We start from the raw sequence: 21,747 nt of genomic DNA, 5'->3' as shown, positions 1-21,747 counted from the left end.
AAGCCTTCCAGTGCTGGGGACACCTTTGCTTAACAAAATGCTGCCTCCTAAAATGTCTAATAAAGTATTTGATATTTTTGACACACACACACAAGCGCGCGCGCACACACACAAGCGCGCGCGCACACACACACAAGCGCGCGCGCACACACACACAAGCGCGCGCGCACACACACACAAGCGCGCGCACACACACACACACAAGCGCGCACACACACAAGCGCGCACACACACAAGCGCGCACACATACACAAGCGCGCGCACATACACAAGCGCGCGCACATACACAAGCGCACACATCCCTGCTGAGTAGGTGTTTATATACATGTGTTATAGTTACAGTGCACATTAACAGTTCTGTATTACTCAGAAATGTGTCTCGCAGCAGTGAAGGAGTTAATACGGTTTCCTTCCCGCCGCTTCGCCGTCAACAGGTAACCCCTTCACCGCCAGTGGGGCGACGCCCCGCCTGCCACGGAGGACCGGTGAGTTACAGCGCCCCCCCTGGTGACGCCGCCCCGGGACGGGGACGGGGGTTTAATTCCAGCTCCTCACCAGTGTCCCGCGTGCCGCAGTCTCTAGGTTGTGATCACACGTCCAGCTCCCCGGGGGTGTAACTCCTGCAGTGCCCCCTCCTAGTGAAGGGATGGACATTCCGGGCTGCCCACCTCCTGCCCGCTGCTCCCCGCCTCTCTCTCACACACACAGTGCCAGCCGCCGAGGGTTGGCACGCGCCCGGCGGGCTGAGGGGCTCAGTCGTCCATGGCGATGTTGCGGAAGAGGTAGGCCATGGACTCGCCGTTGTGGATTCTGCGGATGGCCTCGGACAGGATCAGGCTGATGTCCACCGTCTTGATCTTGGAGCACTGCAGCTTCTGAACCTCGTGGGGCACGGTGTTAGTGACCACAACCTGACCGGGGGAGGGGTAAAGAGGATAAGGAGATGGGGGGGGGGGGGGGGAGAGAGAATTAGAGAGGAGGGGAAGGAGGGGTAAAGAAAATTAGAAGGAGGAGGGAGAGCAGAGGGAGTGGGGAGAGCAAGGGGGAGGAGGGGTAAGGGGAGGAGGGGTAAGGGGAGAAGGGATAAGGGGGGTAAGGGGAGGAGGGGTAAGGGGGTAAGGGGAGGAGGGGTAAGGGGGGAAAGGGAGCGGAGGGGGGGGGTAAGGGGGAGGAGGGGGTACGGGGGAGGAGGGGGTACGGGGGAGGAGGGGGGAACGGGGGAGGAGGGGGGGAACGGGGTGCAAAGCGGAGGAGGAGGGGGGAGAAAGGGGGAAGCGGAGGAGGAGGGGGGAGAAAGGGGGAAGCGGAGGAGGGGGAGAAAGGGGGTTGCGGAGGAGGGGGGAGAAAGGGGGAAGCGGAGGAGGGGGGAGAAAGGGGGAAGCGGAGGAGGGGGGATAAAGGGGGAAGCGGAGAAAGGGGGATAAGGGGAGGAGGGGTAAGGGGGAAGGGAGCGGAGGGGGGGTAAGGGAGAGGAGGGGGGTAAGGGGGAGGAGGGGGGTAAGGGGGAGGAGGGGGGTAAGGGGGAGGAGAGGGGTAAGGGGGAACGGGGAGGAGAGGGGTAAGGGCTAACGGGGAGGAGAGGGGTAAGGGGGAACGGGGAGGAGGGTGGGAACAGGGAAGGAGGGGGGACGGGGAGGAGGGGGGGGCAGGGGAGGACAGGGGAGGAGGGGGGGTAAGGGGGAAGCGGAGGAGGAGGGGGGAGAAAGGGGGAAGCGGAGCAGGGGGAGAAAGGGGGAAGCGGAGGAGGGGGAGAAAGGGGGAAGCGGAGGAGGGGGGAGAAAGGGGGATGCGGAGGAGGAGGGAAAGGGGGAGGACGACGGAAAGGGGGAAGCGGAGGAGGGAGGAGAAAGGGGGAAGCAGAGGAGGAGGGGGGAAGGGGGAAGCGAAGGGGGAGGGGGGAAGGGGGAAGCGAAGGGGGAGGGGGGAAGGGGAGGAGGAGGGGGTAAGGAGGAAGAGGAGGAGGAGGGGGTAAGGGGGAAGAGGAGGAGGGGGTAAGGGGGAAGAGGAGGAGGAGGGGGTATGGGGGAAGAGGAGGAGGAGGGGGTAAGGTGGAAGAGGAGGAGGGGGTAAGGGGGAAGAGGAGGGGGTAAGGGGGAAGAGGAGGAGGGGGAAGAGGAGGAGGGGGGAAGGGGGAAGAGGAGGAGGGGGGAAGGGGGAAGAGGAGGAGGGGGGAAGAGGAGGGGGAAAGGGGGAGAGGGAAATTGGGGGGGGGGGCTGGCTGGCAAATTTTAGCCCGGGGCAGAGCAGGGGGGGGGGGATATCAGTGATAAAATTGAGGGTGAGTAAAGTTGGGGGACGTCTCACCTCATCGATCGAAGACTCCTCAATCTGGTGGGGCGCGTCGCCGGACAGAATTCCGTGAGTCGCCATCACGAAAATCTTGTACGCGCCGCGCTCCTTCAGGATCTCTGCTGCCGCCACGAAGCTCTCCACCTCATCGATGATGTCATCCTGATGTCATAACTTACGGTCAGTGAAAAGGTCAGAGACACGCGAGGCGTCGCAGCAGCTAGGAGAATGGGTGGGCCGGGGGTCTTACCACTATAATGGCGATCCGCCCTCCCACGTCGCCCACCACGCAGATCGGAGGCTTCTCTTTGGCCATCATCACTTGAAAGAACGAGACGAACAAGGAGAGGGTAAGGCCTTGGGGGGGTGTCAGCCCGGGAGAAGGGGGTCTGAGGACCAAGGGGTGTTGTGCACATGCAGGACAGAGCAGGTTAGTGACAGCATGACAACTCAGTGTTAACACTGCGTCACAAACCCTGTCCTCAGAGACACACACACAAACCCTGTCCTAAGAGACACACACAAACCCTGTCCTCAGACAGACACACACACCCAGACACCCAGACACGCAGGCACCCAGACGCCCAGACTCCCAGACTCCCAGACTCCCAGACACGCAGGCACCCAGACGCCCAGACGCCCAGACTCCCAGACTCCCAGACTCCCAGACTCCCAGACTCCCAGACACGCAGGCGCCCAGACACGCAGGCGCCCAGACGAGCAGACACGCAGGCGCCCAGACGAGCAGACACGCAGGCGCCCAGACACGCAGGCGCCCAGACACGCAGGCGCCCAGACACGCAGACACCCAGACGCCCAGACACCCAGACTCCCAGACACGCAGGCGCCCAGACACCCAGACACGCAGGCGCCCAGACACCCAGAGACACCTCTTTAGGTAACTGGCCATAGATTGTGATTATTTTTCAAACCCCACTAAAAGGAAACTGAGGCTTCCATATTCAGAGGGCGCCCCGGTGTGAGGGATAAGGGGCGGGACTCACAGGGCGCCCCGGTGTGAGGGATAAGGGGCGGGACTCATAGGGCGCCCCGGTGTGAGGGATAAGGGGCGGGACTCACAGGATGCCCTGGTGTGAGGGATAAGGGGCGGGACTCACAGGGCGCCCTGGTGTGAGGGATAAGGGGCGGGACTCACAGGGCATCTCCAGTCTCGGGTGCACCGTCGGGTTTTTGACGGCCGGTGGTGACTGGCGGCCGTCTGCCATGTCGAGTTCGGCGCACTGCGGCTCCCCGTGGATCACCGCCAGGCCCAGGCGAAGCCGCTCGGCGTAGGACTGCGCTCTGCGAGAGGGGGGGGGGGGAAGACGGCAATGGGTCATTGCAGGGGGGAGCAGGGCCTCGTAGCACCGGGGGGGTATGGGACCAACCAATCAGAATGCAGCGAGAGAGAGAGAGAGAGAGACATAACAGGGGTGTGGCACTAACCAATCAGAATGCAGCGAGAGATAGACATAACAGGGGTGTGGCACTAACCAATCAGAATGCAGCGAGAGAGAGAGACATAACAGGGGTGTGGCACTAACCAATCCGAATGCAGCAAGAGAAGCTTCGGAACAGAGAGGTATAGGGACTAACCAATCAGAATGCACGGAGAGAGCAGCATCATAGCACAGGGGTTTGGTACTAACCAATCAGGAGTACAGCGGGAGACCAGGGGGGTGGGGGGACTAACCAATCAGAATCCAGCAAGAAATAGAGGCCTTACAACACAGGGGTGTGGCACTAACTAATCATAATGCAGCATTAAAGGGGCAATCCCTCCTAGGACCAATAAGAACTGATGGCAGTAACATGTTTAGGCGATTACATGTATGTGATTAAACGCCATGTTGGGCGGTGGGAGATCAGTCAATGCGTGTTACTGCATAATACACGAGCGGCGTACAAGCGCACCATTGCTTTACCTCTTCGCCGCGTCCGGTGACTTGGCGACAATCACAGCGTTCCGGTAGTCCTGAATCTGGAAAGGACACGCAGGGTCACTTACATAAAATAACGTAACCCTTTCTCTGCAGAGCAGGAACCGCTGCCAACAACGGGTTACTTGTTCATCAAGCGTTCCTAAATATCTATTTGTAAGCAGCATGCAGAAATAGTGCAAACATTAGTGTGTGTGTCTGTGTGTGTGTATGTGAGCGAACACACACACACACACACACACACACACACACACACGAACACACACACACGAACACACACACGAAACGAACACACACACACGAACACACACACACACACACACACACACGAAGGTCCCTCATTGGAATGAAACATTGGTCACAATGTTGGACTATAATACAAACCTTCATTTCACCCACAGCTGTGTCACTCCTCCAGGCTTCTTGTGTGGGTAATGCGGACCCTGTGTCAGGGGGAGTGATTGTGTGTGTGTGGGGGGGCGGGGCGGCAGAGGGTGTGGGTCGATGGGGCGGGGTGTGTGGGGGGATGTGGGTTGATGGGCCATGTTTGGAGATGGGGAGAGGGTGTGGGGTCGATTGGGCGGGGCGTGTAGGTGTTGGGGGGAGAAGAGATGTGGGTCGATGGAGCGTGGTGTGGGGGGGGGGGGGGTGTCATTTTTATTTATATATATATATATATATAGAAGACAAAAAAGGCCCAGTGCTACATCTAACGTGACATTTTATATAGTTAAACACGTCACTTCTTCCTTAGGAAGGCTCGCGCGGTGACTGACACGTCACTTCTTCCTCGGGAAGGCTCGCGCGGTGACTGACACGTCACTTCTTCCTCGGGAAGGCTCGCGCGGTGACTGACACGTCACTTCTTCCTCGGGAAGGCTCGCGCGGTGACTGACACGTCACTTCTTCCTCGGGAAGGCTCGCGCGGTGACTGACACGTCACTTCTTCCTCGGGAAGGCTCGCGCGGTGACTGACACGTCACTTCTTCCTCGGGAAGGCTCGCGCGGTGACTGACACGTCACTTCTTCCTCGGGAAGGGCCCGCGCGGTGACTGACGGGAAGGCCCGCGCGGTGACTGACGGGAAGGCCCGCGCGGTGACTGACGGGAAGGCCCGCGCGGTGACTGACGGGAAGGCCCGCGCGGTGACTGACGGGAAGGCCCGCGCGGTGACTGACGGGAAGGCCCGCGCGGTGACTGACGGGAAGGCCCGCGCGGTGACTGACGGGAAGGCCCGCGCGGTGACTGACGGGAAGGCCCGCGCGGTGACTGACGGGAAGGCTCGCGCGGTGACTGACGGGAAGGCCCGCGCGGTGACTGACGGGAAGGCTCGCGCGGTGACTGACGGGAAGGCCCGCGCGGTGACTGACGGGAAGGCCCGCGCGGTGACTGACGGGAAGGCCCGCGCGGTGACTGACGGGAAGGCCCGCGCGGTGACTGACGGGAAGGCCCGCGCGGTGACTGACGGGAAGGCTCGCGCGGTGACTGACGGGAAGGCTCGCGCGGTGACTGACGGGAAGGCCCGCGCGGTGACTGACGGGAAGGCCCGCGCGGTGACTGACGGGAAGGCTCGCGCGGTGACTGACGGGAAGGCCCGCGCGGTGACTGACGGGAAGGCCCGCGCGGTGACTGACGGGAAGGCCCGCGCGGTGACTGACGGGAAGGCTCGCGCGGTGACTGACGGGAAGGCTCGCGCGGTGACTGACGGGAAGGCTCGCGCGGTGACTGACGGGAAGGCTCGCGCGGTGACTGACGGGAAGGCTCGCGCGGTGACTGACGGGAAGGCTCGCGCGGTGACTGACGGGAAGGCTCGCGCGGTGACTGACGGGAAGGCCCGCGCGGTGACTGACGGGAAGGCCCGCGCGGTGACTGACGGGAAGGCTCGCGCGGTGACTGACGGGAAGGCCCGCGCGGTGACTGACGGGAAGGCCCGCGCGGTGACTGACGGGAAGGCTCGCGCGGTGACTGACGGGAAGGCTCGCGCGGTGACTGACGGGAAGGCCCGCGCGGTGACTGACGGGAAGGCTCGCGCGGTGACTGACGGGAAGGCCCGCGCGGTGACTGACGGGAAGGCTCACGCGGTGACTGACGGGAAGGCTCGCGCGGTGACTGACACGTCACTTCTTCCTCGGGAAGGCCCGCGCGGTGACTGACGGGAAGGCCCGCGCGGTGACTGACGGGAAGGCCCGCGCGGTGACTGACGGGAAGGCCCGCGCGGTGACTGACGGGAAGGCCCGCGCGGTGACTGACGGGAAGGCTCGCGCGGTGACTGACGGGAAGGCTCGCGCGGTGACTGACACGTCACTTCTTCCTCGGGAAGGCCCGCGCGGTGACTGACGGGAAGGCCCGCGCGGTGACTGACGGGAAGGCCCGCGCGGTGACTGACGGGAAGGCCCGCGCGGTGACTGACGGGAAGGCCCGCGCGGTGACTGACGGGAAGGCCCCGCGCGGTGACTGACGGGAAGGCTCGCGCGGTGACTGACGGGAAGGCCCGCGCGGTGACTGACGGGAAGGCCCGCGCGGTGACTGACGGGAAGGCCCGCGCGGTGACTGACGGGAAGGCCCGCGCGGTGACTGACGGGAAGGCCCGCGCGGTGACTGACGGGAAGGCCCGCGCGGTGACTGACGGGAAGGCCCGCGCGGTGACTGACGGGAAGGCTCGCGCGGTGACTGACGGGAAGGCTCGCGCGGTGACTGACGGGAAGGCTCGCGCGGTGACTGACGGGAAGGCCCGCGCGGTGACTGACGGGAAGGCCCGCGCGGTGACTGACGGGAAGGCCCGCGCGGTGACTGACGGGAAGGCCCGCGCGGTGACTGACGGGAAGGCCCGCGCGGTGACTGACGGGAAGGCTCGCGCGGTGACTGACGGGAAGGCTCGCGCGGTGACTGACACGTCACTTCTTCCTCGGGAAGGCCCCGCGCGGTGACTGACGGGAAGGGCCCGCGCGGTGACTGACGGGAAGGCCCGCGCGGTGACTGACGGGAAGGCCCGCGCGGTGACTGACGGGAAGGCTCGCGCGGTGACTGACGGGAAGGCCCGCGCGGTGACTGACGGGAAGGCCCGCGCGGTGACTGACGGGAAGGGCCCGCGCGGTGACTGACGGGAAGGCCCGCGCGGTGACTGACGGGAAGGCCCGCGCGGTGACTGACGGGGAAGGCCCGCGCGGTGACTGACGGGAAGGCCCGCGCGGTGACTGACGGGAAGGCCCGCGCGGTGACTGACGGGAAGGCCCCGCGCGGTGACTGACGGGAAGGCTCGCGCGGTGACTGACGGGAAGGCTCGCGCGGTGACTGACGGGAAGGCTCGCGCGGTGACTGACGGGAAGGCTCGCGCGGTGACTGACGGGAAGGCTCGCGCGGTGACTGACCTCCTCCTGGATATACTGCAGCAGGAACGGAGACGCTCGGAGATTGTCCACGGGGAAGTTGAAGAAACCTTGGATCTCCTTCTGGTGCAGGTCCATGGTGATGATGTGCGTGAGCCCTGCGGGGGAAGGGGGGGACGAGACGATGAAAGACAGGGGGGGGGGGGAGAGTTCAAATGTAACAAGAGGTCAACAATGAGGGTCGCTGCAACCATACTGTATGAAGCCCCTCATTGCAAACGCGCTATAAAAAGGTCAACGTACTGCCTGCTCGCTGCCATATTGGGGGAGGGGAGAGGTTCTGCTCTTTAAGCTTTAGGGGCTCTGGGTCAGTGTGCACTGATCGGCACTATGGCAGTTTAAGGGGGTGGGGGGGAAAACAACCAACTAAGTGTTGCCAAGTGGGACTTCAACACAGCTACCCAGAATGCACCCCAAGGGTGACCCCCGGAAGTGGCACCAACCCTTTGCAGGCGCCTCTGGAACGGAAGGAGTTAATGCTGCGCCAAATAAAGAGGCCGTTCCAAACGCAAAATCGGGAGAGATGACGATTTTAAGCCGCAACGCCCGCTCGCTACGGACGCGTCGCCCACGGTTTGCAAACGTCGCTTTCCCATCCTCGCTCCTTCGTCACAAACCGCACTGGCCGCCACTCTCCCAGCCGTTTATCGCGGGGCTCTTAAAATATGACGCCATGCTGAACTTCCAAAGACATGGCGCAAACTGGGGAACGTCAACAAGCACCTGAACCCGTCTATCCCTTTTAGTACCGATATGACCCCTCCTCAGGTTAACCCTTCCCCTGCATCCCACACTGCGGCCCCATGCTGGCTGGGGTCAGACCCTGCGCGCGGGGGAAAGGGGGTGTTACCTGCGTTGGCGAGCATGGAAGCGAGGAGCTTGCACACGATGGAGCCCCTCTTGCGCATCTTGCTCTGCTTGCTGTAGGGGAAGTATGGGATTACCCCGATGATGTTCTTGGCGCAGGACGTCTTCAGGGCGTACGCCATGATCAGGAGCTCCATCACCGCCGTGTTCACGTCCCTGAGTGTTCACACAGTTAGATTAAAGGGCAACGGTGACATCCAACATGGACACCACATCTACAATGCAACCAGCAACACAGTGCAGAGTTCTATGTATTGGATAGAAGAGAAGGATAGAAGGATGGATGGATAGAAGGATAGAATAAGGATGGATAGAAGAATGGATAGATAGAAGGATAGAATAAGGATGGATAGAAGAATGGATAGAAGAAGGATGGATAGAAAGATGGATAGAAGGATAGAATAAGGATGGATAGAAGAATGGATAGAAGAAGGATAGAATAAGGATGATAGAAGAAGAAGGATGGATAGAAGGATGGATAGAAGGATGGATATAAGGATGGATAGAAGGATAGAAGAAGAAGGATGAATAGAAGAAGGGTGGATAGAAGGATAGATAGGATAGATAAAAGAAGGATGGATGGATAGAAGGATAGAAAGAAGGATGGATGGATAGAAGGATAGAAAGAAGGATGGAAAGAAGAAGGGTGGATAGAAGGATAGAAAGAAGAAGGATGGATAGAAGGATAGAAAGAAGAAGGATGGATAGAAGGATGGATATAAGGTAGAAGAAGGATGGATAGAAGAATGGATAGAAGAAGGATAGAATAAGGATGGATAGAATAAGGATGGATAGAAGGATGGATATAAGGATAGAAGAAGAAGGGTGAATAGAAGAAGAAGGATGGATAGAAGGATAGATAGAATAGATAAAAGAAGGATGGATGGATAGAAGGATAGAAAGAAGGATGGATGGATAGAAGTATAGAAGGATAGAAAGAAGGATAGAAAGAAGGATGGATAGAAGGATAGAAAGAAGAAGGATGGATATAAGGTAGAAGAAGAAGGATGGATAGAAGGATGGATAGAAGGATAGAAGAAGGATGGATATAAGGATAGAAGAAGGATGGATATAAGGATGGATATAAGGATAGAAGAAGAAGGATGGATAGAAGGGAGAAGAAGGATGGATAGAATGATGGATATAAGGATAGAAGAAGGATGGATAGAAGGATAGAAGAAAGATGGATAGAAGGATGGATATAAGGATAGAAGAAGAAGGATGGATAGAAGGATGGATAGAAGAAGAATGATGGATAAAAAGGATGGATAGAAGGATGGAAGAATAGAGATAGAGGATAGAGAGAGATATACAGCCAATGATCCCTTGATAACGGAACCAAGCTATTCCAAAACGCGTTGGGGTTGCCTTTGCTAACAATTTGACCGCCGATGTGCAACTGACATTGATCCCGTGATGTCAGCCTTAGCGTGGTGGGGTAAGAAAGTGGCCTCCATATGAATCTCAGCGAGACCAAAGTGATGTTCAATAAATGTGTCTCGTCAGCAAAGATCGAAATATAAGGAATTGAACTTGAAGACGTCAAAGACTTTGTCTACCTTTGCCGGCAAATAACAATGGCTGGGAACCTTTTGAATTAAATTAATAGGAGAATGAAGATGCGATGGAGCATTTGGAAGAAACAAGACCATATTTCAAGGGAACCTCCCACTGCGCCTGAAGAGGAAAGTTTCCGACCAGTGTCTTCTGCACTGTGCTTCACGTATGTCTGTGAAACTTGGAACCTGAATGCAAAGATAATTTAGGAGCTTCAGACAAAGCAAAGAAGTATGGAGAGATGCATGCTGGGTATTACCCGATGAGACGGGAAAAAGAATTAATGGGTTCGAAACCCAACAAAAGTCTGTGACATCACATGGGTGAAGAAATGAAAATGGCAGCAGGCCGGACATATCGCAAGAAGAAATGACCATCGTTGGACAAACATGGTATTCTAATGGATTCCAAGATAAATTAAAAGATCAAGACGACAACCAAAAGTAAGATGGGAGGATGGAATCTGACAATGTGTTTGAGCAACGTGGAGAAGAGCGGCTGCAACCGCAGGACCTGGGGGATCACTGGGGAGACTTCATCCAGCAGTGGGGAGACACGGGCTGGAGAGGATGGGATGAGGGAATGTGTGGGAGCGACGTGGAGAAGAGTGGCTGCAACCGCAGGACCTGGGGGATCACTGGGGAGGCTTCATCCAGCAGTGGATACACAATGGCTGAAGATGATAATATATGTATAAACACACATGGAAAAGACCAGAACTTGAAGATACAAAAGATTATTTCAGAAGATCAACGTTTTGGCCAGCTCCAGGACCATTCTGGCTACGGACCAGTGTGCTCAAGTCCTGTGACTGTCTCTCTTCCCTATACTGTTACAATGGTTATTGCGCCCGGGATAATTGGCATCGTTTGTTGGATTACTGGATGGGGAGATATATTCCCATGCATTGCTAAGGGTCTACAAATTGTCCCTCAATCCCTTGACAATGATGGACATGTGTATCAATGTCAACAACAAACATTACAAAACGCACACCCCTTTATCAAAACCCTGCTGTGTGTTCCATTTCAAGCTGTATACAAGATTAATATAACAAACTATTTATAAAGTCCTAACGTCTATGGAGCGCACGGCGGAAATCATCGGCCATTCTAGAACTGCGAAACAAACCTTTTGGGATAATAACGGCGTTATGGGACGCTTCCAATCATTCTAGGGGAGCAGGAGAACGGAGCGGAGTGATACTTTGAGGCCATACAGAGAAGGGAGAGCCTCTGCTGTGTTTACCAACCCCAAACAGGAAACCTCAGAATAGTCCCGGCTGACAATGGAAAGTATGAGGCGCGCAGTCTGACGCTGTAACACGGTGACCTTGAGCTAGCTTCAAGGTCACACTGAGATTAGAATGCCACCTCTCGTCCCTGGCAGCGACAGCTGGGAGATGCGCCTGCGCTAATGCCAGCGCCTTATCTACGCACCCTTCTGCATTCCTCGTGCGTTATCTGCTGAGAAGTGGCGGGCATTGCCACACATTCTGGCGGGTGCCATCTACCTTATACATTCTTTTTTAACATGCATAAGGGAGCAGGGCGATCCCACAGCAGAAACGCCATCTTTCAGCTCCGGCGACCCCCTGCTTCCAGAGATACTCACCGGCGCCGGTACTGGCTTCAACGCCCCGCATGACGCGGGTCAAAAGGGAGGCGAGATAGCATCCACCCCGGCTTCCTATTGGCCCGTGTACCGCAGGGGATTTAAATCGTCGCCAATAACTGGCGCCCCCCCTTCTCCGGGTAAGTCTTTCAGGAAGCAGGGGGTGCACCGGAGCTGAAACTACTGCGGGCTCAGATCGGCGGGACCCCCACGCTTCCCAAACCTGTAGAAAGGCGCCCACTACCGGGGTTGACCGCGGAGACGGGCGGACGCTGCTGCCGGGGCGCGGTTACGGTTGACCGGATGTTGGCGGCTCACCTGGGGATGGTCTGGATAATGAAAATGTCCTGTCCGCGTACGGACTCCTTGATCTCGACTCGGGTTTCTGCAACAAAAACGCACACACGGCACTAGTGAGACAAAAACGCACACACGGCACTAGTGAGACAAAAACACACACACGGCACTAGTGAGACAACAAAACACACACACGGCACTAGTGAGACAAAAACGCACACACGGCACTAGTGAGACAAAAACGCACACACGGCACTAGTGAGACAAAAACACACACACGGCACTAGTGAGACAAAAACACACACACGGCACTAGTGAGACAAAAACGGTCCGGGGACCTGGGACAGAACAGATTCATGACTGGTAGAAGGGGGCCCAGCTAGGGCAGAGGGTCCGCAGGGGGAGAGGGGTCCGCAGGGGGAGAGGGGTCCGCAGGGGGAGAGGGGTCCGCAGGGGGAGAGGGGTCCGCAGGGGGAGAGGGGTCCGCAGGGGGAGAGGGCCCGCAGGGGGAGAGGGTCCGCAGGGGGAGAGGGGTCCGCAGGGGGAGAGGGCCCGCAGGGGGAGAGGGGTCCGCAGGGGGAGAGGGTCCGCAGGGGGAGAGGGGTCCGCAGGGGGAGAGGGTCCGCAGGGGGAGAGGGGCTCGGTCTCACCTCCATTAGTTTCCTGGTAAACCGCAGCTTTGCCCAACTCTGCCCCCAAGCGCCTGCAAGAGAGCGGAAATATTATAGTTCGGCGGGGAGCATTGCCAGAGACGGCGGGGAGGGGAGCATTGCCAGAGACGGCGGGGAGGGGAGCATTGCCAGAGACGGCGGGGAGGGGAGCATTGCCAGAGACGGCGGGGAGGGGACCCTAAAAACATGGCAGCTCTTTGATGGAGGTTGAACAAACCCAACTGGAGCACTGCGTGTATGTCTCTCCTGCTGGGTCCAAACAAAGACACCCACCATTCCTGGGAGGGGAGAGGCGATTAAAGCCTCCAGATGTTCACGCGGGGAGAGACTGTGTCCCCCCCCCCCCTCCTCCCCGCGCTCCACAGGGGCCAAAAAATCACGCTGGAGAATTTTATAATGATTCAACGCTCTCAGAATCCATGTACAGAAAATAGGTGAGATATACATGGGGCCGGAGAGGTTCCTGTCACGTCTCCCCCTCCCCTCATCTCATGCCCCCTCCTCTATCTCATCCCCCAACTCCCTCCTTATCATATACCCCCCTCCCTCCTTATCATACACCCCCCCTCCCATATCTCTGTCACATCTCCCACTCCTCTGCCTCCACCCCTCCCCCGTATTTCTCTCCCTCGTCAAACTCTGTTCCTTCCCCCATCCCCCCGCACCAAGTCCCTTCCCTCCCCCCGTCCCTTCCCCATCTCCTGTCCCTTCCCCATCCCCAAGTCCCTTACCCACCCCCCTCCTCATCCCCAAGTCCCTTACCCATCCCGCCTCATGCCCTAGTCCCTTACCCACCCCCCTCCCGCCTCATGCCCAAGTCCCTTACCCATCCCCCCTCCCTCCTCCCTCCTCATGCCCAAGTCCCTAACCCATCCTCCTCCCTCCTCATGCCCAAGTCCCTTACCCATCCTCCTCATGCCCAAGTCCCTTACCCATCCTCCTCCCTCCTCATCCCCAAGTCCCTTACCCATCCTCCTCCCTCCTCATCCCCAAGTCCCTTACCCATCCTCCTCATGCCCAAGTCCCTTACCCATCCCCCCTCATGCCCAAGTCCCTTACCCATCCTCCTCCCTCCTCATGCCCAAGTCCCTTACCCATCCTCCTCCCTCCTCATGCCCAAGTCCCTTACCCATCCTCCTCCCTCCTCATCCCCAAGTCCCTTACCCATCCTCCTCATCCCCAAGTCCCTTACCCATCCTCCTCATCCCCAAGTCCCTTACCCATCCTCCTCCCTCCTCATGCCCAAGTCCCTTACCCATCCCCCCTCCTCATGCACAAGTCCCTTACCCATCCTCCTCCCTCCTCATGCCCAAGTCCCTTACCCATCCCCCTCCCGCCTCATGCCCAAGTCCCTTACCCATCCCCCCCATCTCGCCCACGCCCTCCTTCTCCATCCCCCTTTCCCCACCCCCTCCTTACTCTGTGATGGTCTTGGCCAGTGCCACGCAGGCCGCACTAGAGTTTGCAGAGAAGACGCGGTACCCACTTCTGGCTGAATTCATGGTACAGGGACCATTCAACCACTTGGGGGGCCGAGAGTGAGAGAAAACAGACTTGTGAGGCATTAGCATCCGTCTTGGCATGACGCGGTCCCCTGAAATACACTGATACCACTCCCTGGTCAGCAAAGGTAACCAGGGACACCCCCAAACATACAGACGTGAGACAGACGTTATTTAAAGGGGATCCTGTTACTACAGGGGGGGAGGGGGAGAGAATGGGGGGGACAGAGAGACATGGGGAAGGACAGAGAGGGATGAGGAGGGAGGAGAGACGTGAAGGGGGGGCGGGAAGGGGGACGTGAAGGGGGGGCGGGAAGGGGGACGTGAAGGGGGGCGGGAAGGGGGACGTGAAGGGGGGGCGGGAGGGGGGACGTGAAGGGGGGGCGGGAGGGGGGACGCGAAGGGGGGGCGGGAGAGGGGACGTGAAGGGGGGGCGGGAGGGGGGACGCGAAGGGGGGGCGGCAGGCGGGACGCGAAGGGGGGGCGGCCGGCGGGAGGGGGGATGCGAGGGGGGGCGGGAGGGGGGTCGCGGAGGGGGCGGGAGGGCCTAGGGAGGGGAGACGCGAAGGGGGGGGGCCGAGGGAGGGGAGACGCCAAGGGGGGCGGGCTGAGTGAGGGGAGACCCAGAGACACGAAGGGGGGGGGGCCCAGAGACACGAAGGGGGGGGGGCCCAGAGACACGAAGGGGGGGGGGCCCAGAGACGCGAAGGGGGGCCCAGAGACGTGTGGGGGGGAGGCGTGTGGGGGAGGGGGGGAGAGAGGTGTGTGTGGGGGGGGAGAGAGGTGTGTGTGGGGGGGGAGAGAGGTGTGTGTGGGGGTGGAGAGAGGTGTGTGTGGGGGTGGAGAGAGGTGTGTGTGGGGGTGGAGAGAGGTGTGTGTGGGGTGCGGGGGAGAGGTGTGTGTGGTGGGGTGCGGGGGAGAGGTGTGTGTGGTGGGGTGCGGGGGAGAGGTGTGGGTGGGGGGGGGGAGAGAGTTGTGTGTGGGTGGGGGGGGGAGAGAGTTGTGTGTGGGTGGGGGGGGGGAGAGAGTTGTGTGTGGGTGGGGGGGGGGGAGAGAGTTGTGTGTGGGTGGGGGGGGGAGAGAGTTGTGTGTGGGTGGGGGGGGGAGAGAGTTGTGTGTGGGTGGGGGGGGAGAGAGTTGTGTGTGGGTGGGGGGGAGAGAGTTGTGTGTGGGTGGGGGGGGGGGGAGAGAGTTGTGTGTGGGTGGGGGGGGGGAGAGAGTTGTGTGTGGGTGGGGGGGGGGAGAGAGTTGTGTGTGGGTGGGGGGGGGGAGAGAGTTGTGTGTGGGTGGGGGGGGGAGAGAGTTGTGTGTGGGTGGGGGGGGGGGAGAGAGTTGTGTGTGGGGGGGGGAGAGAGTTGTGTGTGGGTGGGGGGAGGAGATGTGTGTGTGGGGGGGAGATGTGTGTGTGGGGGGGGGAGAGTGTGTGTGGGGGGGAGAGGTGTGTGTGGGGGGGGAGAGAGGTGTGTGGGGGGGGAGAGAGGTGTGTGTGTGGGGGGGGGAGAGAGGTGTGTGTGGGGGGGAGAGGTGTGTGTGGGGGGGAGAGAGGTGTGTGGGGGGGAGAGAGGTGTGTGGGGTGTGGGGGGGAGAGAGGTGTGTGGGGGGGAGAGAGGTGTGTGTGGGGTGCGGGGGGGGAGAGAGTTGTGTGTGGGTGGGGGGGGGAGAGAGTTGTGTGTGGGTGGGGGGGGGGGAGAGAGTTGTGTGTGGGGGGGGGAGAGAGTTGTGTGTGGGTGGGGGGGAGGAGAGTGTGTGTGGGGGGGGAGATGTGTGTGTGGGGGGGGGAGATGTGTGTGTGGGGGGGGAGAGGTGTGTGTGGGGGGGGAGAGAGGTGTGTGGGGGGGGAGAGAGGTGTGTGTGGGGGGGGAGAGAGGTGTGTGTGGGGGGGGAGAGGTGTGTGTGGGGTGGGGGGAGAGAGGTGTGTGGGGGGGGGGAGAGAGGTGTGTGGGGGTGGGGGGGAGAGTGTGTGTGTGGGGGGGGGGAGAGGTGTGTGTGTGGGGGGGGGAGAGGTGTGTGTGGGGGGGGGAGAGGTGTGTGTGGGGGGGGAGAGGAGGTGGGTGGGGTGTGGGGGGGGGGGGGGTGTGTGGGGGGGGGGGGAGGTGTGTGTGGGGGGGGGGGAGAGGTGTGTGGGGGGGGGGTGTGTGGGTGTGGGGGGGGGGGTGTGTGGGGGGGGTGGGGTGTGTGGGGGGGGGGGAGGGGTGTGTGTGGTGGGGGGGGGGAGTGTGTGTGGGGGGGGAGGGATGTGTGTGGGGGGGAGAGTGTGTGTGGGGGGGGAGAGTGTGTGTGGGGGGGGAGAGGTGTGTGTGGGGGGGGAGTGAGGTGTGGGGGGGAAGAAGTTGTGATATATATATATATATATATATATATATATATATATATATAATGAGATTGGGTGCAGAGATGGGACAGAGGTCAGATACCGGGCGCAGGGGGTGATTACATACAGGAAGGTCTCGGGTCAGTCGGGTGTCGTTATTCCGGGTGTAACGCGCTCCTCAGCTCTCTGCACAGTGCGCGTTCACGTGACGGCCGCGCGAGTGACTCAGTCTCCCCCCGGGCGCGGGCATGGTGCCGCGCGTGCGCACAGCCAGCAGGCGCGCCACGGTAGCCATCTTGGAAACGGGCACTGGAAGGGCGTGACGTCACTCAGTGGGGGTGAGAAGACAGGGCAGTGGCAGTAACAAGGGGAGAGTCACCCAGGCACTGAATACTGAATGAATGTATTAAGTACCTAACATTTATAATAATTATATATATTTAAATATCTATATATCTCAAAAAAATATATATATATAATCTAATAAAAAATAAGTTAATTATTAATTAAGTCTTCCCTTTGCGGCCAATCAGAGAGCTTCTCCGTCCCTCTGCCCTCCCCCTTTTCTGACGTCACTGGCCTTGCAGCCCGCGACGTCGCCTAAACTTAAATTACAACTATCGCGACGGGTGATGTCATCGCTCGCGTCGCCGGAGGTATAAGCGCAGCCTCGAGCTCCCAGGAACGGCGGAACGCGTGGGTGCGAAACGCACGTTGCGTTGGTTGCCCGATCTTTCGTTAAATGTGTTACTGTCTATTGGGGCGTGCTGCACACTTCTTGTTTGTTGTAGATCTGTCGGACTGGCTGGGTGTTCCCCGTCCTCCTGCGCGCACCTCAATTCCTGTTAAATCTTTCTTATTTTTGCTTAAAGGTTGTGTCTTGTTTGAGTGCACCTGTTCTATTGTTGTATATATCTATATCTAGTAAGTTACATTAGGCACTCGCAGGATACATGGAATAATATGTAAAGAACGTATTCCCTTTTTGGTCGTATTTCATGACCTTTCACAAGAATACATACAGGCGGTCCTGGGTTATCCACCGGAACCCGTTCTGGAAGTAGCGTGGGATAGTGACACCGTTGTAAGTGAGTCCCGTGTTAATCAGTGGCGGCGAGCGCTGGATAACACATTCCGGCGCCGGATAACGGCCCATAGGGTGGCATTGTAAGCGTTGGATATGCCATTCGTTGTAAAGTGAAACGTTGAATAGCGAGGGCTACCTGTATATTTCTTAACGTGTATGTGTGTGGAAAGGCCGCGTGATATTATACGGAGTGCTCAACGCCAGTCCTCAACTTCCCCCCCCCCCCCACCCCCCAACAGGTCAGGTTTTCCGGATATCCCAGCTTCAGACTGAAATATAAAAAGAAAGCAATCTAGAACCACTGAATAATTTTAAATAATTTTAGTAATTTATGGTGGTTAAATGAGTCCTGCCCAAATAGAACTTGAAATTCACCGGGCAGATCTCCAAAGCAACTTGTGACACATAAAAATCGCTAAAGAGGCTGAGGTGCGCTAAAAGACACATTGCTATGACCAAATTTGCGCGCCGGGGACTGGGGGGGAAATGAGTGCCGGGGACACGGGGGGGGGGGGTGTTCACCGGTTGTCCTCATTCTGTGCTTCTCCTCACCCCGTGGGCCCCTCCTCACTGCTCCGAGCAAGAGTCCGGGGCTCGCGCCAGGGAACGGGGGGGGTCGGGGCTGAGTAGATCAGCTATTCTCTTTCTAAAAACCTTCCTTTTAAAACTTTGGCTTGTTCTATAAAACTTGGTTGTCCATGCAGTTCCGTTTAATGCATCTGAACTGACCATATGGGATGTTGTTGAGCCATTTAGGATGGTGGCAACTCGTATTCAACAGATAGTTATTAAATCGTGAGATCTAAAAAATTTAAACTCTCCTGGCTCTTTTATCCAAATTGATATCGTTGTTATTAATATATTTAATAACATTTTCCAGGTCACTTTCACTCCTTTTCCATATAAAAAGGATGTCATCTATATAGCGACACCAGAGGACTAGGTTGGTGCCAAACGGATTGTTAGCCCATATGGTATCCTCCTCCCAATCCGCCATAAATATGTTGGCATAACTCGGCGCGAACCTGGTACCCATAGCGGTGCCGCATTTTTGTAGATAGAGCGTACCATTAAACCAAAATATGTTGCGTTTTAAAATAAATCAATGCCGTCTAATATAAAATCTCTGTGTTCTTTTAAATGAGTGTGTCCTTTTTCTATTGTCCTCTGTATCACTTGCAGTCCGTCCGCATCTTTGATTCAGGTATACAGATATTTAACATGGCAAGTTACCAAAGTCAAATCTTCTTGCCATGTTATATCGGTGAGTACATTTATAATCTGTGTCGTGTCGTTAAGATATGATCTGCTACACGTCGCATATTTTTGAAGAAGATAAAATCAATATATTCTGTCAAAGAGCCGATTCCAGAAATAATCGGCCTACCCGGTGGATCTTCTAAACATTTATGAATTTGGGCAGGAAGTAAAAAAACTGCTAAAACTGGGTTATTCCGCCATATTACACAGTCAGCTGACCCTGGGAGTGCCCCTATGGTGATGCCCTATCGTGGTGACGCAAGAGAAATACATTTGTGGGGGGGGGTTTAATGTGACGGGGAAGGAAGAGGTTAAACTGCGTTTGCCCTGTCCCAGCCATTTGTATTCCCCATTTGCAGGCCATTCCCTGCCTGCGAGGGTAAAAGACAAGACGCATTGCTTGCCATACCCTCTAACCGACACATGATGCCAGTATAGAAGCCGGCATTTCATTGAGAAATACTAATTCTAGAACGAAAGCACCCAGAAACCTGATTTTTGAGGTGCAAATACAGTGAACCACTACATGCACATAAATATCATTTTTACAAGTTATAACACAAACATAACATGTTGTTTCATAAAGTGTGTAAAAACTCCAGATCTTAAATGTAAGGCAGGAGGTATTTTTTGTAAGACCAAGCAGGAATTCCGTGGACATACAGCTGTGAGATGGGTGAATGAGCTTCGCTATTTTTATGATGGAGCCTCAAAGGGATCTAGTGATTAGCATCTCCCTGTCTAAAAGAGGGTCAGTTATGAAAAGACCCAGCAGACCCATAATGTATACAAAACTGACAAACTGGTGCACAGCAGATGTCAGGCTAGTGACCACTCCGGGTCAAAAATCAGACTTAGTGGTGCCAAGATATGGGTGTAACCCAGGTATGCTAAGTGGCATGGGTGTCAACTTGACCCATGCGCCATGCCCACCGGACAGGCCTTTTGACCGGTCTTATGAACTGTGGGTAACTTGGCTATTCGTGGGTTTTTTTGTTCCCACGAGAGGGATTGGATCCACATGTTAAAGATAGCTTTGGGCAGTCTAACACTTCTTGATAAAGTGCACGTATGGCACGAAACGCGTAGAAGGGTTGCAACCCTCTATTCTATGGCCTCACATTAAAGGGTTTTTTTGCCAGACCTGCTCCTTATTATCCTTTGCTGTGCGCTGCACACACACTCCATTTGGATTCTCCTTACCGGATACAGCTGCACGCTTGTGGAGAGAGCTACTGGGGACATTGAGCTGTGAGTACGTTTACCTGGGGCCAGCCCAATGAGGTAAGGGGGGGGGGTGTCTCCGTGCACCTACCCCCACCTTCAGGGTGTATTAGAGCCCCACTATAGGTTTAGTACTTTTATATTGGAGATTACCCAGTGTATGCATTACTCTCCCTTTATTACAAAGGATATAGGTCCCTGTATTTCTGAGCACCATTCTTCCACACATATAACTGTGACTCCCCAGGTATCCCCAGTGTGATTCCTGAATTTTGATCCATGATGTAAAGATGCAAGATTTTGTTCTAGCACAGCAGCAACTGGTCCAGGAGTGAAGGGGTTAATATCAACATAACCACAGGACTTTTAAAGCCAAGGTTGCATTTCTGGCGCTTGCAAGCAAAGGACAATTTCTTTCGTTCCCTTATCCCAGTAAGTGTTGTTTTAAGTGTATTCTGCAGATGTCGTGTGTTTGTCTATTAAGGAAATAAATCACAATTTATTTTGCAACTTGTTCTGTTCAATCAAGTACCCAGAAATATAAATGTGTTGATAAAGTTGATGTCATGGTGACATTTAATAGGTCCGCTCTCTTAGCTGAGACCTCGCTCCGCTGTGTCTGCCGTCAGTGAAGGAGATTGAGATTGCATAAAAAATACCCATTTTCAGTTAACTGTTTATTTTTTTAATAATGTTAGAAATGGTGGGTGTTTATTTAAAGTGTCCGCTCTCCTTCCCCTCCGCCCTGGGACATGGCGCTCTCTCCGCCCTGGGACATGGCGCTCTCTCCGCCCTGGGACATGGCGCTCTCTCCGCCCTGGGACTAGGCGCTCTCTCCGCCCTGGGACATGGTGCACCTTCTCCGCCCTGGGACTAGGCGCTCTCTTTCCGCCCTGCTCTCTCTCCGCCCTGGGACTTGGCACTCTCTCTCCGCCCTGGGACTTAGCGCTCTCTCTCCGCCCTGGGACTTGGCGCTCTCTCTCCGCCCTGGGACTTGGCGCTCTCTCGCCGCCCTGGGACTTGGCGCTCTCTCGCCGCCCTGGGACTTGGCGCTCTCTCGCCGCTCTGCGCCTTGGCGCTCTCTCTCCGCCCTGCGACTTGGCGCTCACTCCGCCCTGTGACTTGGCGCTCTCTCTCCCGTGACTTGGCACTCTCTCTCCCGTGACTTGGCGCTCTCTCTCCCATGTGCTCTCTCCCCTGTGACTTGACGCTCTCTCTCCCCTGTGCTCTCTCCCCTGTGACTTGGCGCTCTCTCTCTCCTGTGACTTGGCGCTCTCTCTCCCCTGTACTCTCTCCCCTGTGACTTGGCGCTCTCTCTCCCCTGTACTCTCTCCCCTGTGACTTGGCGCTCTCTCTCCCCCCTCCTTCTCGCTCTCTCTGTCTTCCTGCCTCTTTTCCAGCTTCTAATTCCCTCTTTCTCCAAAGCTTTAATATTTCTCTCTCTCCCTGGATCTCCCCTTCACTCTCATCATCATCTTCCTCATTAAGTTCAATATAACCTGCCTCTCATGGTCACACTCCTCCCTCTCTCACTGTCACTCTCTCCTCTCCCCCCCTCAATCCTCCCCCTCTCTCCCTGTCACTCTCCTCTCTCCCAGTTCAATCCTCCCCCTCTATCCATCACTCCCCTCCCTTTCTCTCTGTCACTCTCTCCCCTCACCGTCACTCTCCTCCATCACTCTCTCTCGCTGTCACTCGTCTCCCTCTCTCTGTCACTCTCCTCCCTTTCTCAGTGTCACTCTC

The 21,747-nt window shown here is 57.1% G+C and overlaps 1 protein-coding gene across 3 annotated transcripts; it reads right to left on the bottom strand.

Moving 5' to 3' along the window:
• Positions 1-303: 303 nt before the first annotated feature.
• On the bottom strand, positions 304-16,669 carry PRPSAP1 (phosphoribosyl pyrophosphate synthetase associated protein 1). 3 transcript variants are annotated; one of them, XM_075579755.1, is made up of 11 exons: positions 16,561-16,669; positions 14,040-14,224; positions 12,600-12,652; positions 11,971-12,037; positions 8,465-8,637; positions 7,597-7,712; positions 4,215-4,270; positions 3,446-3,591; positions 2,540-2,610; positions 2,305-2,451; positions 304-911 (listed from the first exon to the last, which is right to left on the bottom strand). In XM_075579755.1, exons 2-11 carry the CDS (start codon positions 14,201-14,203, stop codon positions 753-755), a joined length of 1,152 nt encoding a protein of 383 aa, XP_075435870.1. In that variant the 5' UTR covers positions 14,204-14,224; positions 16,561-16,669; the 3' UTR covers positions 304-752. The 3 variants fall into 3 exon arrangements, with proteins under 3 accessions (XP_075435870.1, XP_075435871.1, XP_075435872.1); XM_075579756.1 differs by having other exon boundaries at positions 14,040-14,237; positions 16,561-16,661; XM_075579757.1 differs by having other exon boundaries at positions 14,040-14,143; positions 16,561-16,661.
• Positions 16,670-21,747: the final 5,078 nt, after the last annotated feature.

The sequence above is a fragment of the Ascaphus truei genome, chromosome 22 (assembly GCF_040206685.1).
Source record: "Ascaphus truei isolate aAscTru1 chromosome 22, aAscTru1.hap1, whole genome shotgun sequence".
Taxonomy (NCBI): Eukaryota; Metazoa; Chordata; class Amphibia; order Anura; family Ascaphidae; genus Ascaphus; species Ascaphus truei.
Note: the sequence above shows the minus strand (reverse complement) of the source record. Positions and strands in the feature narration are given on the sequence as shown.